Source organism: Dipodomys spectabilis, unplaced genomic scaffold (genome assembly GCF_019054845.1).
Source record: "Dipodomys spectabilis isolate Male_0828 unplaced genomic scaffold, ASM1905484v1 ptg000096l, whole genome shotgun sequence".
NCBI lineage: Eukaryota > Metazoa > Chordata > Mammalia > Rodentia > Heteromyidae > Dipodomys > Dipodomys spectabilis.
In genome coordinates, this window is record NW_024870773.1 from 6,566,842 (window position 1) to 6,587,194 (window position 20,353).

General features: G+C 34.8%; 1 protein-coding gene across 6 annotated transcripts in view; it reads left to right on the top strand.

Moving 5' to 3' along the window:
- Zeb1 (zinc finger E-box binding homeobox 1) overlaps positions 1 to 20,353 on the top strand; it is a 158,731-nt gene that overhangs the window by 121,552 nt on the left and 16,826 nt on the right. For 5 of the 6 annotated variants that reach the window (XM_042685952.1, XM_042685953.1, XM_042685955.1 and 2 more), the window contains 2 exons: positions 9,815 to 9,976; positions 14,140 to 14,342. In XM_042685952.1, the coding sequence (XP_042541886.1) occupies positions 9,815 to 9,976; positions 14,140 to 14,342 (365 nt within the window). Of the gene's footprint in view, positions 1 to 2,215; positions 2,276 to 9,814; positions 9,977 to 14,139; positions 14,343 to 20,353 lie in introns of all 6 variants that reach the window. The other variant, XM_042685951.1, reaches the window with a different exon arrangement.

Genomic DNA, 20,353 nt, shown 5'->3' on the forward strand with positions numbered 1-20,353 from the left:
TCAAAAGAAATGTACTCATTACCTCACTTATGTAACTATAACCCCTATGTATTTATAACCCCTTAAAACCTGACTTATGTAACTATAACAATAAAAAAGAAAATAAGAGAAGTTAATTCTCATCACTTACTTTAGTGTTTTAATTTTGATCTGAAAAGTTGTGCACATATTTGAACTATTTCTCACTTAGTGAACATCTTTATGTTTTTATGTAAAAGTTAATGAGTAAACAAAGTCTTCTGAATAAAAACTGATAATTCAAGGCACTTAAATATATGACTTAACAGCATGCAAAAATCTTTATTTCAACAATCAAACTTATGAAAGATCTAACTTTGGGTTTTAACTGACATTTTCAGTGGGATTTAAAAAACTGACATATTCAGTGGGACTTAAAAAACTGACATATTCAGTGGGGTATAAAAACATATATTTTTTTTTAATATTTTTGTTTATTAGTTTTATTTTTTATTATTCCAGTTGTGGGGCCTGAACTCTGGGCCTGGGCGCTGTCCCTCAGCTCTTCAGCTCAAGGCTAACGTTCTACCACTTGAGCCACAGCACCACTTCTGGCTTTTTTTTTCTTTTTGCTTATGTGGTGCTGAGGAATTGAACCCAGGGCCTCGAGCATGCAAGGCAAGCGCTCTACCACTGAGCCACCGTCCCAGCCCATATTTTAGCATGACTTTGTAAATACTCTGATCATAATTATGACATGTACTCCTGATAATTAAAAATGAAATTTTAACTCCTTCATTTTTTATGCATGTACATGTTCTTAATAAAATATTATAATAGATGAAATGTATGTGAAGATATAAATGTAATTGCTGGCCAAAAACTGCATTTATTTATAGTATATTTATTTTGAAGCTATTCAGCATAATTAGTCTACTACAGACTTAGACGGCAATGGCAAATGACAAGCATCTAAAAATATCCTTTAGTACCTCCATAATGGCTAGTGTTGTGGCTCCAGGCTGTAATTGTAGCTACTTGGGAGACAAAGACCAAGAAGATTGTGGTTGGAAGACAGCCAGAACAAAAAGTTAATGAGATTCCATCTCAACACATAAGCCGGGAGGAGTGGTGGTATATTTTTTTAACACCAGCTATAAAATAGATATAGGTAGGAGAACTCCAATCTGAAGGCAGCCATACGTGAAACTGTAAGACCCTATCTGAAAAATAACTAAAACAGGAAAGACTGCGGACATGTTCCAAGTACTAGAGCACCTACCCAGCAAGCACAAGGCCCTGAATTCAAACCCAGAAATGTATATCAATAATTAAATAATGGATGGAGTAGATATTGTAATGCTTTGAGGGTTTGCTTTGGGCATAATGATATTTGGTTAGTTTTTCTTATTTTCTACTCCTGGAGTTAGAAAATGAAGGGTGTAGTAAAAAGTGGACTTGGGAGTCATTCTGATCCACTTTCCACACCTAATAGCTGTGTATCTATGGGAAGGTTATTTAGTTTCTTCAAGCCTCAAGTTATGTTTTGCTCCATTAACTTATAAGAAGGATTGTTATTAAGTTTCTACCATGCATAGCATAGTGCTAGAACATGGAAATTTGTGTTTTATAGTCATATGTAGAAAAAGAGATCCTACTTCTATGAAGTAGGGTCCTTCTCTTAACATATTATCAATATCCAGTATGCTTATATAGTTGAAAATCTGTATATCCAAAATTTGAAACTTGTTGAGTTATACAAGACACAACTAGTAGAAAATTACATACTTGGCTTACATGTTACAGGTTACATGTAAACTTAGGGACTCAAACTATTGTGTCAAATTGTCTTCAGGCTATGTTTATAAGTATATGTAACATTAATAAATTTCATATCTAGACTTGAATCTGTCCTATAATATATACAGGCTAGTAGTCCAAAATCTAAAAAAAGTCTGAAATCCCAAATATATCTGGTCCCAAGCAATTCAGATAAAGGATATTCAACCTGTAATTCTAAAATATGTATAATTACAGATTTATATCTAAATCTGTACTGATTTTTGTTTTTTTACAATGTCTTTGTAATTTTGATAAAACATATTTATAAGACTTTCCTTTTCAAGGGTACATTACCATATGTATAAAAATCCATATTAAATATAATCTTACCTAAGAGTTTCCTTCTCACGTTTCTAGAAATTAAAATGTTTGTGTGACATGTATCTATTTAATCCCTGTTCTTCCATTTCACCAGGAAAGGAAGGGCAAGGAATCCTGGGGCCTGAAGCTCAGGCAGGTGACGCAGGATGCACAGGTACTCTTGCCATTTTCTTCCACAACCTTTAAAGGAGGCCATTTGGGACACTGGCTATTTCCATTAGTAAACCCTAAGTTTAGTCTGTCTCTTATTTATCTTACCTCCTTAAATGTTTAAGCCTTTAGGCCTATGAGCTACTATATTTTAAAAAACCTAACAGTTTAATATTTAAATGGACAACAGAATTATTTGACACTTTTTTCTATTCTACAATAGAAAAAGTATAATTTACAGATAGACTAAAAATAAGTCATTGAAAATTTAAACATATCTTTTTTACCAACATCATAAAAATGCAGTTCTAATAACTAATTTTAGTTTCACTATTAGTTAATGTAATCTGCTTTGATTACCCACCAAACAGAAAACAGAAGAGAGAAAATATGAGTTATCTATAAATCAGAGGAGAATCATGAATACTGAGGTTGTGTGAACATGTTACAACAAATAAGAATCACTTTTTGTCTTGTAGTTTCAATGAATGAAAGGGCCCAAATGAATTCAAATTATAGTAAGGAAGAAAATTTGTTTCCAAGTGACTAAAAGTGCATACTACCTGAGACTTTAGGTTATTCCTCTGTAATTGATTGAGATCAGATTTAAGAAGCAAAAGAGTAAAATAAAAAATGTAAACCAAGTCTATATACTAGAATGTAAATTTGAAAAATGAATTCCAAGTTATTAAAAACATTTCTTTAAATTACTATACTTGTGAAAATATAGTATTTTATTCACTACAGATTATTTCTATCATATAGTTCTACTTAATTTTTATTCTTTCTCTTTTATGGCTTAATAGGGATTCTTTTCTTTTGAAATACATTTTAGAGATATTCTCTAGTCTCTTATAACTATCTTCCACTGTGTGTGTGGTTCATGGTTAACGTCAGAACAGTTTTCATCTATAACAAAAGCTATTGAGTAAAGGTAAATTCCAGAATGATGAACCAATAATAGAGTATCTGATTATCTATGGCATCTACAACCTAAACTTTATATTTTTCCTTTATCTTGAACATGTGTGACTAACACGAATAATGTATTCAACTGTAATAATTATCAAATATTCGTTATATAGGATAAGGGGTTTTTAGTAACACAATGCCATAAATATTTAAACTGGATATTTGTTATTAGAACAAAAGTAATATTAGTAAACACAAATGAATAGTGCTTATTACTCTTTTACATAATGTTAAACTTTGATGACATAAATACTATATCATCAGTTATGAAGACATTTGTCCTTTTAGGCAAAATACTATATAAAAAGACACCCATAGTTCCAAGTTTATAGTATTAAGCTCACAGTTTTCACTTCTCTATAAAAATATATTTGCTAAAACATAAATTCCCTCAATAAATCTGTCTAGAAAGCAGAGTAGTCATTTATATTAACTAAAGTTTCTGCTAAAATGTAGGGCCTACCCAACTACGAGAAGATAATCCCTGCTGCATTATTCCTAGAGCATGGAACAAGCAACCATTTAATAAAGCTCCAAAATATGTAGCTTTAAGGTAAAAAGATTGGAAGTTAAACTTTTAACACATTTTAGCTATTAAGCTTAAAACTATATTTTGTCCTTGATTTGTTACTTCCTTGGCTTCTAATTGTACAAATCACTCTCAGTAGTTTACAACTCTGTTAGATCTTGCCTATAGCTGATTTCCTTTTGAAGTTCATGAAGTTAAGAGATCTGTGGGCTGAACATAGTGTAGTGTTCAGAGAGTGAAATAGTCACCCTGAGCATCCCTTTTGTTTATGTAGTTAGATTTACAAGCTTTGCTTTTCTAGTTCTGGGGCTTGAAGTCAGGGCCTGGGTGCTTTCCTGAACCTTTTTTTTTTTTTTCTCAAGGCTAGCGCTCTACCATTTGAGCCACATCTCCACTTTTGGCTTTTTTGCTGTGCAATTGATTAGCCTCAAATTGCCATCCTCAGATCTTAGCCTCTTGAGTAGCTAGGACTACAGAAGTGAGCCACAAGCACCCAGCAGTTTTAAAAAGTTTTAAAAATTGAGAATAAAGTAAGAAGCCTAGGATACTTTATTCTCTATGAGAAAAAAGAGGTAAATAAAAATTTTTAATTTTTCTTTTAAATATTTACACTCTTAAAATTGTGATTGGAATCCTATATTCTGTTCTTTAACAGAACTCTGGAGTTTTGTTCTTAAAACTAAATTATCCCTATAAAAATACAAAAAACTAAATTATCATTATGTATCTCCATGTGTTTGCCCAATCTAAGACTTAAATATGTAAGGTTTTCATTCGTAAGTCCATGAAATTTGCTTTCCAATGTTCATGATGTGTACCTCCCAAACTTTACATAATTTTATGTTATTTTTAAGTTGTTTTTAAATTTTATATATAATAAGACTTCTGGTTTCAGCTTGATAATAGGCTTGGTAAATATGAGTTAATGAACATAGTGTAGTTTAGTAGAAAGGACCTAGAATTTTAAGTGTCAGATACCTAAATCATCTGCTCTAATTGTAATGTATTTTTTTTCTACATGAGCTAAGGAAAAATATGAGAAGATTTCTATAATTTTATCAAGGAGAAATTTGTGAAATAATGATACTCCCCTTGCAGAAATGCATGTATGAAAACTATTGTGTAGCATTTACTACATGCCAGATGCAATGTTAGTGAACGCATTAAATTAATTCAATCCTCACAACAACCCTTAGAGTTACTGCATTATCTAAACTTGATAGCATGTAAAATAATTAAATATTGCCTTGCAAACACATTAATGTACATAATTTTTCTGCATTTTGTAGTAAATGGAAACAATTTGTAGCATATTAAAATTGACACCACTATTATTTGTAATACAGCAGTTTAATATCTACTACCATTCAGTTTTGTAAAAGATCAGTAAACTCCTTATGAGTCAGAAATGTTATAATGTTTGCCTTATATTTGCCCTCTATATGCAATATAGACTTTTATGAATGTGTACATGTATGTATGTATGTATGTATGTGTGTATGTATGTATGTATGTATGTGTGTGTGTGTATGTATTTTGTTGGCAGTACTGGGAATTGAACTGAGGGCCTCTCTTGCTAGGTCAGGCCCTTTAACCACTTAACCCTATACCTCCAACCCCTTTTTGCATTATTTTCAAGATAGAGTCTCACTCTTCACTCTACCTAACCTGAACTGTGATTTTCCTATTTGTGCTTCCTCAAGCCTGTGGGAATAACAAGCACATACCACTGCACCTAGTCATCATGCTTCCCCTGTAGCTAGGATGACAGGCACATACCTACACCCAACCATTGTGCTCTCCCTGTAGCTCCAATAATGCAGATGACATTGCACCCACCCATTTGCTTCCCCTTGTGCTGGGATAGCAGGTACACACCACTGTGCCCAACCGTTGATTGAGAATGGAGTTTCCTGAATCTTTATGCCCAGGCTTGCCTTGAACCACAATATCCCAATCTCCTACCAAGTAGCTAGGGTAACCTGGTTAAGCAACTGTATCTAATGGCCTGTAAAATTTTATGCTACCATAATATATATTTTCTGTTTGAAGATATTTTTGATTAGCTGTTATTTAAAAAAATATGTAAGTTGAAATTAAAATTTTTCTCTAGTTTTTAGGGATCTCGAGTACTGATTTAAAATTATATAATGTCTAATCACATTAGTAGTTGAAACTGACCACACATAAATGTATCACATATTTTAATAAATAATTGTTAAAGAACAATGTTATTGAAGATAAGATATTTTAGTTTCTTCATGTAACAGCTTAATATTACTTTTTATGCTGGCCTTAAACTCAAGATCCTCTTGCCTTAGCATATACCACTTCACCTGGCTTAATGTTACATATTTGTGAAAGAAAAAGTGTTTAAGCTGGGAGCCAGTGTCTCACACCTGTAATCCTAGCTGCTCATGAGGCTGAGATCTGAGGATCACAGTTCAAAGCCAGCCTGGGACTCTTATCTCCCAACAAACCACCAGAAAACCAGAAGCGGCTCAAGTGGTAGTACTAGCCTTGAGCTGAAGAGCTCAGGGATAGGACTCAGGCCCAGAGTTCAAGCCCCATGACCAACAAAAAAAAGAAGGAAGGAAGGGAGGGAGGGAGGGAGGGAAGGAGGGAGGGAGGGAAGAGAAAGGAAAGAAAGGAAGAAAGAAAGGAAGGAAGGAGAAAGGAAAGGAAAGAAAACGAACGAAAAAGTGTTTGATAATAATGCTGTTTTGGGTTTTGTTGTTGTTTTGTTTTGGTTAGCACTGAGATAACCCTAATTCTCAAATAATGAAAGAAAATTAGGGTTGGGAAGGTGGCTCAGTGGTAGAGTGTTTGCCTTGCATGCATGAGGCCCTGGGTTCAATTCCTCAGCACCACATAAGCAGAAAAAGCCGGAAGTGGCGCTGTGGCTTAAGTGGTAGAGCACTAGCCTTGAACAGAAGAGCTAAGGGACATGGCCCAGGTGCCGAGTTCAGGCCCCATGACCAGCTAAAAAAAGGAAATTATAAAAATTTGATATAACTGAGCTATTTAATTCCTTTTACACCTTTAGACTTATATGTCAAGAGTTGTGTTTGTTGGTCAATAAAAATGGTTTCAGAAAAAAAAAATGTTTTTAGTATCCTGTCAGTAAAGTACTTATTTAATTTTGTTGAAAACAAAAATTCAAAACTATGTAATATTCAAATAATTTGTTTTTTAGGCATTAGAATTAGTCACAATTTTATTTCAGTACTTTTTGTTAATATGTTTTTAAATTTGTAAGAACCTGTCTTATTACATGTACTATTAATCAGTACCTTATTTAATCCAATTTCTGGATAGTTTTACCTATTAACCTGACTTAGCAAAGACAGTACTAAAATGCAAGTCAGTCAAATCTTTTTCTAACTTTTGTAAGAAAGAATACTATACCTTCATTATTCCAATTAAAATGACTGTGTCAATATACTAAGAAATGTTTTAATTTATTCAAATAAGGAAATGTATGAGGAATATAGAAACTATTAATAAATAAGAATATATATCTACATAACTACATCTCATAAAATCAATTATTTATCAATAATTACACAGGCTTCTGTATAAACTTTTTATAATACCCAATAGTGGAGCCAGGATTAAGATGGCATAAATCTAACCTAATTTTTATAATTTATAAAATCTTTTCCTCCAAATTAGAATAAGTACAGATAAGCTTATACATGTTACTGACAAAGATTCATGTAGAAAATACAGATTGGAATCCTAAAACTATATGCTATTTAAAAGCTCCCAGTTCCAATAGCTAGTATGTGTGGGTGTGGTTTTTTTGTTACAAAGATGTAGAAAGTATTAACATTTTTATAAGACAAGTAATTGTAAATTGAAAAAATATCCTAACGGTTTTGGTGGCATTGGAGGTTGAACCCAGGTCCTCATATTGTCTAGGCAGTTGTTCTACCACTTCAGCTTTGCCCTGCCAGCCTTCTGTTCTTGAGTTTTTGAGATACAATCTCACTAACTTTGCTAGAATGGCTTGTGACTTGAAATACTCTGGCCTCTCACCTCCCAAGTAGCTGAGATTACATACATGTATTACCATACCCAGGTGCATAACAATTTTATTTAAAAATAGTTTTTAACTAGCATGTCAAATTACTTGAGAAAATACATAAAATTTGAATTTTTTAGTTTTATCAAGTTTAATTTGAAATTTTTAAGTTGCGTTTAAAGGGCTCAATGTCACTAAGATACAATTCTTTAACTGTTCAAAAATGCTTATTTTTCCAGCTAATGAACAGCATTTGGGAATGCTTTTTGATTTGCTTTCATCAGTTTCCTGAAGTACAATGAGCTATTATTTAATAATAGGGTGTAACATATGAAGTCATCAAAGGAAATTTTTCTTCTCTTCTTTGACTGTATGATTATATATTGATTCGAGAACCATCCCCTTTACAGTGGACATGCTTATACCTAACAGAAGTCATTTCTGTAGAAAGACTGGAAGACCTATAGTTGCTTTGTGCTACTTCAGTTAACCAATAAGGAGTGTGCCCCGGCAGTGATTTGAACTTTTCCCTTAGACATGCTAGACATTTTATACTGCAAAACAAAATACCATATTAATATAATGGAGGGAAGTAGAAATTTCTCTTTTCCCATGTTTTCTTGTAAAAAAAACAAAAGTAAGAATAAAGGATTCTGGGGTGGGGACATGGGTAAAAAAACTGAAGTTAAAAGTCTTGAAGATGATGAAAAAGCCAGGTGGAAGATACTTATACACAGCCATTTTAATTTGTCCCGATTTCAGTCCACCAGCAAGTGCTGTTTTTACAAAATTAGAATGTACAGTTCAGTCTTACATCTATAAAAACATCATCCATGAGATACCTGGGAATCTTGTTTACCCACCAGTCACCACCAGAATTACTCCAGTCCCCTCCAGAGCCAGTGCAGAAGATGGAGGAGAGCCATAGCCCAGCAAGGCAGCACCCTGAGCTGGCTTCTCAAACTGAACTCATTCTACTCCCTTAAACTTTCTTAGCATAAAAAAAGAATAAAACATGTCTCTGCCACAATCCCATGATCAAGCATTTATTGAGACAGAAATAGAGAAATAATAGCTTTGTTTATATAGGAATCCTAAAAGAGATGCAAAGCAATTTTTATTTATTTGATTCACTTTTAATGAACCCAAAATATATCAATCTAATCAAATCTAACTGCAGATAAGTATTAAAGCTATTTAGTAAAAAGCCAGCTTGCCAAAAGAATACTTTATATGGGAAGGACTCAGAATCATTGTATGATTTTAAGTATTGTGATAGTTGTGAGCATAGGTGACCTTTAAGAATTTTTTTCTTTATTGCTTTATCCTTAAGTGAGAAATAATTCAATCATCTATATTGCTTTCTCTGAGTTTTGTTTATTAAGATGGACTAGAATTAGACTAATGTTCAAAAGGGGATATGGTGAGATTTTTTGGACATTATTATGACATTATTATGGAATCTATATAGCCTGTACTAGCCTAGAACCCATCGTCTAGACCAGACTGGCCTCAACTTGAGATCCCCTGACCTGTTCCTTCCAAATACTGGGCTGCAGTCATAGGCCACTGTAACAGCTTATGTATAATGTGAGAAGACTTTATAATAGATTGCAAAAAAAGAATGTAATTCATTTATAGTTGTTACTAAGCATCTCCTACAATTTCAAAAGCAATCATATACTGCCCGGCACTAATGGCTCACACCTGTAATCTTAGATATTCAGGAGGCTAAGATATAAAGATTAAGGTTCAAAGACAGATAGGGCAGGAAAGTTTGTGAGATTTTATTTTCTAATTAATCACCAAAGCCAGACATAGAGCTTTGGCTCAAGCAGTAGTAGCACACTGACCTTGAACTACAAAGCTCAGGTCCTCAGTTCAAACCCTAGGGCTGGAACACAATAAAGAAAGTCATATACTCTCAGGATAAAGAATTTTTATTTTTTTTAAAAAACCTTTGTAACAACTTGGAAGTAAAATTGCCTTTTATTTTAAAAATACATTTCTTTTAGTAAAAGATGACGAATGTGACTCCGATGCAGAAAATGAGCAAAATCATGATCCTAATGTTGAAGAGTTTCTGCAACAACAAGACACTGCTGTCATTTATCCTGAGGCACCTGAAGAAGACCAGCGGCAGGGAACACCAGAGGCCAGTGGTCATGATGAAAATGGTAAATAGAGATGAAAACTCGTTTCTCTTTCTCACTTTAAAGGATTACTGTGCCTATTACTCTACTATGAGAATCTAGTGTACGAAAGGAAATACTTTTATGAACTAAAATTTATTTTGGGTACCTGTAGAGAGAGAGTAGTCTTAGCAGTTAATGGAACATTGTCCACAATAATGGCATTATATTAAATTGGCTGCTCATGTATGTAGTATAAACACGATTGCATGTAAAATGCTTAGAACAGTAGTATCTAGACATCAGTTTTCATTTATTCAAATAGAAGCAGGCAGTAGAAAGAAAAACTAATTTGGCCCTTTGATTCATTACTTTTAGCAAGCAAAACATGGTGGTCTGGTTCAAAATATACTAAATTAGCGCTAACACTTTTTCTGCATCTGCTTTAGTCTGTTCTGATATGAACTCTCAGTTTACAAAGAATGGTCAAAGTTCAATAAAAAAAGTGTTAAGTACTCCTGAAAAGAAATAAGCTATCCTTCTGCTCTTTTAAGAACTGAGATTAGAAACAAGAAGTTTCTTAAATGTTTAAGAATTAGTAAAATATTAATATTTTACTAAATCTGAAACTAGAGATGGTGGCCCGCCCCTTTAATCCAAGCTACTGGGGAGGTGGACACAGGAGGATTGTGGTTAGATGATAGCCCAGGCAAAAGTTAGCAAGACTGTCTCAAAAGCAAATACCTACTTTAGTACCATCTACTCAAGGGGCAGATGTAGAAGAATTCTGGTTCCATGCAAGCCCCGAAAGTGAGGTCCTATTTGAAAAACAAATGAAACAGAAAAATAAGAAATTGTAGCTCAGAGTTCCCAGGTTCAATCCCTAGTATAGAAAAAAAATCCCAAATTTGGCTTTAATTTCAACTTCCAAAAGTTCCCAGTAGAGGAATAAATTTACCTTATATTCCAATAATCAGCTTTGAATTCCTTTGGGAAATTGGGAAAGCTGCTGGTGAAAAATGAAAATAGATTCTATGGCACAGAATCTACTATATTGCTTTTGGTTTGGGGGTTGGTTTTTTTTTTTTTTTTTTTTTTTTTTTGCCAATCCTGGGGCTTGAGCTCAGGGCCTGGGCACTGTTCCTGACCTTCTTTTGCTCAAAGCTAGCACTCTAACACTTGAGCCACAGTGCCACTTCTGGCTTTTTCTGTTTATGTGGTACTGAGGAATCGAACCTAAGGCTTCATGCATGCTAACTTTACCATGAAGCCACATTACCAGGGAGGGGATGTGGACAGAAGAGAACCCTACTGCATTGTTGGTGGGAATGTAAAATTGTTCAACCATTTTGTAGTATGGATGTTCTTCAAAAGACTCCACATAGAGCTCCCCTATGATCCAGCAATCCCACTTTTTGGCATTTACCCAAATGACCATAAACAAGACCATACCAGCACTACTATGTTTATTGCAGCATTATTAACCATAGCTAAGATATGGAACCAACCCAGATGCCCCTTGATAGATGAATGGATCGAGAAAATGTGGTATATATACACAATGGAATCCTATGCCTCCATCAGAAAGAATGACATCGTCCGATTTGTTAGGAAATAGAAAGACTTGAAGAAAATTATGTTAAGTGAAATAAGCCAGGCCCAAAGAAACATAGGTCCCATGGTTTCCCTTATTTGCAATAACTAGTATATGTTGGGACAAGCAGAAAAGCTCAGATAAGATGATGTTAAGCGAAATGAACCCCAAGATAGGGACACAAGTTGTTTTTCTTCCTTGCTATTGTTTCTAATGTATTTATAAGGTAACGTGATTTTTTTTTGTAGCTTTGTATGTCCCTCCCCCATAGTATAACCCCTGTTTTCACTGTATTTGATGTTGGTATAATTTGGGGAGGGGAAGGGAAAAAACAAAATGCTTAAATAGGGATACAGATTGACTCATTGCTACAATGAGATGTACAAGATGTTATGTCGAAAAACGAACTTTACAATTTAGGCGGGGGTGGGGGGGGGTGGGGGGGAGGTTATAGTTGAGTAGGGGAGGATGGTAGGGGAAAAACAAAGGAGGAGGCAACAATGCTGGATAAGAAATATACTCATTACCTTGCTCATGTAACTATAACCCCTCTGTACAGTATTTTCACAATAAAAAACTTACTTTAAAAAATTGGAGCAGAGCCCTTTAGAGCAGTTTCCACCAGTGTACCAGACAGATACATTTTTGAAGAATGCAGGTTATTAACTCTCAACTAAGACATTAGTACCCTGGTCAGCTACTTACATATTCGAAGAGATCACAGTTCATTGTTACTGACATTGTAATGCTCTACCATTTCTTCTTTCATTTTTTACATTGAAAAAGCGATTATCCCCAGAAACTTTTTTTTTATCTCTGTAGATTAAAAATGCTTTTCTGCTCTTTCCTTGAAAGTTATGAATAGTCTAATGTACCCCAGTAATTAATAGTCACACATTTTGAATCAGTGGGGAAAAATTCAAGGGATATTTGAAAGGTTTTATATCACTGCTAATCAAAATGTTATGCTACCTGCCAAATAAAATTTAAAACATTAAAATTAAGGAATTCTGTTTTGAAAACTACAGGCAAGGCCACAGATACACAAATGAATTGTACAAAAAGTGGTCAGACTGTTGGGTACCAGTGGCTCATGCCTCTAATCCTTAACTGCTCAGGAGGCTGAGATCTGACAGTCACTGTTTGAAGCCAGCCCAGGCAGAAAAGTCAAGGAGATTAGAAAGTAGACAACTCGGGAGGAGGCTGGGAAGGGATGTGAAGGGTAAACAAAGGAGGAGGCTGCAATGCTTGATAAGAAATGTACTCATTATCTTGCCCATGTAATTGTAACCCCCCTGTACAGTATGTTCACAAAAAATTAAAATTAAAAAAAAAGAAAGTAGACAACTCTATGATCTTGAATTAGGGACAGCTGGATTAGTAGAATTACATGGCATTATACTGCTAAAAATGAAATACCCAGGATGAAGGACTTTGACTCTTGCCATTATAACCACCTAAAATCAATAATGTAGACCACACATTCTGGCAAGAGGGTTCTAAGTATTGGTTTCCCACTGGCCTGTACAAATAGAAAATTTATACTGGACAAAATATAACATGATTTCCTCCACAAAGAAGAGGGTCATATTAGAATCATTCCCAAGAGAAAATTATCTTACTCAAGTTTCTTTGCAAGGTGTTCTCAAAAATATACCAGTGCTATGGCTATTTGATAGTTAATAAATTTGATACATAGTTCAATATGTTTGACTAGCTGTTTTGAGTCCATGTTCTTAGTATGTGATTTGTATTCATGTTCTTAGTATTGTGACTTGAACTCTAGTGAAGTAATATATGAGATTAGGAAGGGTTTGGAGATAGTTACAAAATTACCTTTGGTTGCTTGTTTTTTCAATAAGGTCAAATTAAGGAAAAATAGATAATGGTGTTTTTAAATGATGCCATTATCTGATTTATTTGAGTGAATAAATGTGGCATGCTACTCTCAATTAACTTGTCTTTGGATTTCAGTAGAATGAGCATGAAGGGTCACATGGGAAATGCGCCAGATCTACATCTGTCCCTATCACTCCTTCACTCCCACGTACATTCTTCCTGATCTGAATTCCTTCATGTGGCCACTTACTCTATAAGACAACTTTGTAGTGTCACTTTCAAACCTAAAAGAACAAACAATAAATGGCAACAGTCTTTACCAATGGAAAGAGGTTCCACTTTAGTATGTATACATTCAGGAATGTAACCCATATCTTTATTTTTATTTTGTGTAGTTATTTTGTGTAGTTAATTATGGATTAATGAAAAACATAGCAGACTGATAAATCCTACTCTGAGTACTGACTTAAATCTTTTACTATGTGATGCTTACATTCTCTAACCTTTCTGAAGATCATATTTTCTCCTTTAAAATAGAGATGTGGTATTGGAGCATGGTTTAATAGTTAGAGCACCTTCCTAAAAAGTGTAAGGCCCTGAGTTCAAACAAAAAACATACATACATAAACAAAATAAAGATAATGTATTCTGTTGTTTTGAGGATGAAATATGGAATGAGTAGCACAATATCTGGCACATAGAATCAAGACTCTGTGGTACCTTTGGTAATATTTTCTGAATTTTGTTAGTTTAAAATATAAAATTTCTCTTACAGGAACACCAGATGCATTTTCCCAATTACTTACCTGCCCATATTGTGATAGAGGTTATAAACGCTTTACCTCTTTGAAAGAACACATTAAATATCGCCATGAAAAGAATGAAGATAACTTCAGTTGCTCCCTGTGCAGTTACACCTTTGCATACAGAACCCAACTTGAACGTCACATGACATCACATAAGTCGGGAAGAGATCAGGTAAGTGAAAGGGCAATTCATTCATTCTCCAAACTTTGTGAACTCAACTTAGAATGAGAGGCAAGCATTTTATGGTATATAAAAGGAAATAATAGACATTGTCTTATCCACAGTTTTCTAAAGCTAGAAGCAGTTATTTGTAGAGAATTTTTATTTTCATATTACGATTCTTTACATCCTTAATTATTTTGCAAATCCTATAACAAACATTCCTCCAAATTTAGAATATTTTGTATTATATTCCTACAAAATGTTCAATGTAAGAAAATAAATACTGGTTACCACATGACTTAAATTGAAAAATTTGAAATTTTTCCTTAAACTAATAATTATTTGTTCTCAGTATTAAAACTCTGGATTTTTCCTGTAAAGGGAAGCCACTACTTTAAGTATCTAAAGTTTTAAGTTTTCACTCAAAAGACTCAATTTCATGTGGTTTCATATGATTTGTTCTAATTTTATGTTACTGTGCCCCATTTTTCTAGAAGCATAAGCCAAAAATGATGCTATGTAGCTATGTTAAACCATTAAACAATAAAATTGTAAGTTTAAACTATTAGCTCTATTATCTAGGTTTCGGGGGTTGTTGTCTTGGGTTTGTTATTTTGTTTGTCTGTCGGGGGGTTTGAACTCTGGGCCTGGGCACTGTCCTTGAGCTCCTCAGCTCAGGACAAGAGCTCTACCACTTGAACCACAATGCCACTTCCAGGTTTTCTGGTGGGTTATTGGAGATAAGAATCTCATGGACTTTCCTGCCCAGGCTGGCTTCAAACTGTAACCCTCAGATCTTAGCCTCCTGAGTAACTAGAATTACTGGTGTAACCCACCTGTGCCCAGCTCTACTATGTAGTTTTAAAATCTAGTAGCATTACCAATTATCCTTTTTGTTACAAATTCCTATTGATGGTCAGCTATCAGCACTCAAAATGATACATATTAAACTCTAATTTTAACTATCAAATGACTCAATTCAGAGCCAGATGGTGGATTGAATGAATAAAATCATGGAACTAAGGAAAGTCACTATTTGAAGAAAGAGAGGGAGAAAAACCTTTGAGATTAAGAAGGAAGTAGTAAAACAGCAGAAAACAAAGAGAATCATAGACATCAGAGGAAAAAAGAAAAGTACTAAGCTCTAAACCCTTGCCTGACACCCCTCAGGAGAGGGAGGAGAAATAAAGTCATGAGCACAAAAGCAAAGGGTCCTGGATCAAGCCTGCATTACTAGTTGTAGAATAGGTCCATGCCTCCTGCTAGCCTTAAGTCCAGCATGGGGAGTTGGTAAGACAGAGATCAATAGCCACACGTGAGTATTTAGATTCTTCATAGACACTAAACTACATGAATACAGGATAAAAGTTGTGTACTGTACATGACTGAAGGACTCATTTGACAAACTTGGGGAAGAGGATAGATTTCTCACTGCAGAAAATAGGCAAGAGGGTGTTACCTGTGTGATTGGAGTTGTCCCTCGCTAAGGGCAGTCCCACTCACGAAAGGCATTTCCACTGGCTCAGATCTCTGGGCTTCCCAACAGGAAGTCCTGCTCGTTCATATCTACTGAGTCTGCAAGATCCCAAAACAGTCCTGTCTGGCCATAGGAACTCCCACCAGTTGGAAAAGCTGCTTTGATAAGAGAACCAGATAGGCAAGCTGTTAGAATAAACACAGCTAAAACACCCCTCCCAACAGGAAGTTAGGAGCTTTTTCTCCTTGGAAATGATATCCCTCTGAAGCAGTTACCATATCACCTGCTACTAAGGGCTCCCTCCTTGCCCCCGCCCCCTGAGCTGCTGCTTGAGACAAATTATTTCAAATCATCACTCCGAAATTTTCAGAACTAACTACATTAAATAGATATGAATAGACATCAGTGAACCAAACATTGGAGGAAAATATTGGACACTTTCACAGAATTCAGATAGTATCCATTTCTCAGCGAAAAATAAAAAATTTTGTTATGTTTCATTTTTCCATTTTTAATTTTTTAAATTTTTTTTATTGTGAAAATACTGTACAGAGGGGTTACAATTGTATGGGCAAGATAATGAGTACATTTCTTATCAAGCACTGTAGCCTCCTTCTTTGTTTCCCCTTCCCATCCTTTCCCATCCTCTCCCCTCCCCCCCCCACCCAATCCCCCACACCAGCCCCACCAAAGTTGTAAAGTTTGTTTTCGACATAACGACTTGTACATCTCATTGTTGCAATGGGTCCACCTGTATCCCTATTTAAACTATTTGTTTTTTCCCTTCCCCTCCACAAATTATACCTACATCAAATACAGTGAAAGCAGGGGTTATACCATGGGGGAGGGACATACAAAGCAACAAAGAAATAATCTTATAAATGTGTTAGAAACAATCGCATGAAAGAAAAAAACATTTGAATACATATCTTAAGGTTCATTTCCCTAACGTCAACTTATCATTTTTAAATTTTTATCATTGCATTGATTTCATTTTTTACAATTTTTCTATAGATAGTTTATCAACCTGTGTTTATTACTCTTAATTCCTCTATCCTACTGCAATTTGTTACTTGTATACCTCCCCAGAATCACTGAACTAGCTACATTCCTGCGCACTATTATTTTATTTTCATTGCACACACTTCACTCTTTTGACTGCATCTTCTTATATCCTTATTTTTTCCATCATAGCCCCTTTATTTTACCCCCAAATCTTAATTGCTTTACAAATAATATTTTTTCTTAATCGCCTACAATATTACATAAGAATGCTAATCCCTTTGATATGTAACACAGTTGTTCTTATAGATGAAAATATACATAACCAACAAAATGTGGGAAAATTTAATCTCACCAGATAAATAAAACAAATGAACAGTGGGAAAGAATCAAACAGTAAAAAAAAAAAAAAAAAAAAAAAAGTGAAATTAAATGGCAAGAAACACTACATACTTTTCAATATTGACTGAATGTTAATTGTCTCAATTCTCCAGTTAAACACATATGATAGCTATTTTTATTAAAAAGCAGGAACTGACCGTGTATTGCTTTAAAAAAAATAAAAAGAAGAAGAGGATGAGGAGGAAGAGGGGAGGAAAAGAGGGAGAAGGAAAGAAGAAGAGGAGGAAGAGGAAGAAGAAGAAAAAAGAAGACTAAAGATAACATCTCACTGGCAGAAACAACTATTGTCTTAGGATAAATGAGTGGAAAAAGCTCATCCAAGCAAACAGGCCCCTAAAGCAGTCAGGAGAAGCCAAACACATATCATCTGGTCGACTTCCAAGCAAAATTAGTCAGAAAAAGGTAACTACATGTTAATAGGAGGAATGATCTATCGAGATAATATAACAGTCGTTAACAAATATGCACTAAATATGTGTCCCCAGCGTCATTAATCAAACATTTTTAGACTTAAAAGCACCAGTAAACCCAACACAATGATGATGAGAGAATTCAGTGTCCCATACTCACCAATAGATTAGACAAAGAAACAACAAAGAAATGTCAGAGTTGGGCTGGGGAGGTGGCTCAGTGGTAGAGCATTTGCCTTGCATGCCTGAGGCCCTGGGTTCGATTCCTCAGCACCACATAAGCAAAAAGAAAAAAAGCCAGAAGTGGCGCTGTGGCTCAAGTGGAACAGCGCTAGCCTTGAGCTAAAGAGCTGAGGGACAGCGCCCAGGCCCAGAGTTCAGGCCCCACGACCGACCCCCCCCCAAAAAAAAAGAAATGTCAGAGTTATTGACACTATAAATCAAATGTATGTAGCAGACCTCTACGGAGTATTTCTCCTAGCAGCTACACAGTGGACATTCTTCTTAGCAGCCTATGAAACTTTCTTGGAAATAGGACATATCTTAGGACACAATACAAGTCTTACCAATATTTTAAAAATGAAGTAACTCTGTATTCTATTCAACTGTAATGGAATAAAACTAGAATTCAATAGCAAAAGAAACTAAAGAAAATATTTAAACACTTGTAGACTGAAAGATACACTGATGAACGAGGAGTGGATTACAGAAGAAATTAAAAAGAAAACCAAAAGTTCCGGAAATCTCATGAAAACAAAAACAAAACCTACCAGAATCTTTGGGATATAGCAAGGACAGTGCTAAGAGGAAAGTTTATAGATAAGAGAGAACCAAAAGAGCAGAAAAAAGGAAGATCATTTGACATCTTAAATTAATAGCTTAATGATAAACCTCAAAATCCTAGAAAAACAAAAGCTAAAACTAAAATTAGCAAACAAATAAATATTAAAGATTAATGCAGAAGTTAATGAAACTGAGGCCAAAAAACTGTTCAAACCATCAATAAGACAAAAAGTTGGTGCTTTGAAAAGATAAACACAATAGGTAATCCTTTAACCTGTCTGACTAAAAGAAGGAGAAAAGAGAGGAGAATTAATAAAAGAAAAAAGGAATATTACAATAAATACCAATGAAATCCAAAAGATAATAAGGAAATATTTTATAAAACTATATTGAAATTAACTAGAAAATATAAAAGAAATAGGTAAATTACTAGATATAGCCGACCTACCAAAAATTCTTAAATAGATACATAAGCAATGAAACTGAAGCAATAATAACCTCCCCTTAAAAAGAAACATCCATGACCTAATAGGTAGATTTTACTCCTGATTCTACCAAGCCTTTAAAGAAGGACACCAGTACTCCTCAAACTCTTCATAAAACAAAAGGGAAAGAATACAACACAACTGCCTCTATGAAGCCATCACTGAATTTTTCAAACCCATATAAGGACACAACAAAAAAGAATTACAGACAAATCTCCCATAAAGGAAAACACAAGAATTCTCTTTTAAATACATATAAACAAAGATTATTTCTTTGTTGCTTTGTATGTCCCTCCCCCACAGTGTAACCCCCGCTTTCACTATATTTGATGTCAGTATAACATGTGGAGGAGATGAGGACAAACAAGTCGTTTAAGGATTCAGGTGGACCTGTTGCAACAATGAGAAGTACAAAATGTCATGTCAAAACCAGCTTTACAATGTCGGTGGGGGGGGGAGGGGTATGATTGGGTGGGAGGGAGGGGGGAGGCTGGGAAGGGAGGTGAAGGGTAAACAAAGGAGGAGGCTGCAATGCTTGGTAAGAAATGTATGCATTATCCTGCCCATGTAATTGTAACCCCTCTGTACAGTATGTTCTCAAATAAAATAAAATTTAAAAAAAAATAAATAAATACATATAAACAGAATACTGGAAATATCAAACACCATGCTAGAGTTGGTTTCATTCCATGAATGAAAGGTGGTTTAATGTATAATACCAGAATTTCCAATAATGGGCTAATGGTAAAGTCCCCAAAGGAACTTATGGAAAGGAATATGAAGAGAAGAGAAGGAGGAAATGGATGCAGAGAAGGTACTGTTGGGACAAATACTGCCTACTTACTATGTGTTCTGTTGAATGTGGTACCAAAGATAGTGCAGTAAGGTGCTTTTCTGAGATAGACACAAAATAGACAAGGCTTGGGCAAAGAGGGTGTTAATAGGACATTTGACAGTAACCCTGTCCTACCACTGCTGCCACAGTCTCCTCTTCATACTGTTGGAAATCGTGCTATGACTAAAAGTGAGTATTTCTATGTCTTGATACTGTATTCACTTTACAAACATTTGAGTTTCTATTATATGCCAGGTCTTACTCTAGGTTAAGAAGACGAGAATGAAAAAGACAAAATATATCCTAATGTAAGGTTACAGACATTAGTAGTCAACATAAAACAAACAGAACTCAGTATAAGTTAAAATAAAGCAGTATAAGAAGAGAAGTGATAGAAGCTGCTAACTTTTATGGGGTAGGAAGAACTGAGAATGCTACATCTGAACTGAGCCCTGAATACAATGAAAGAGCCAGTCTTGAAATACTGAGGCCTCCCTCAATAGTATCTCTGACTGGAAAGCCAGAAAAATTGAAAAGCCTCAAGGTAAGGACCTGTTTATGCTGTCCAAGAAACAGGACCATGGTCAGTGTGAGCAAATGGGAGACAGATGAGTCTATAGAGGTAT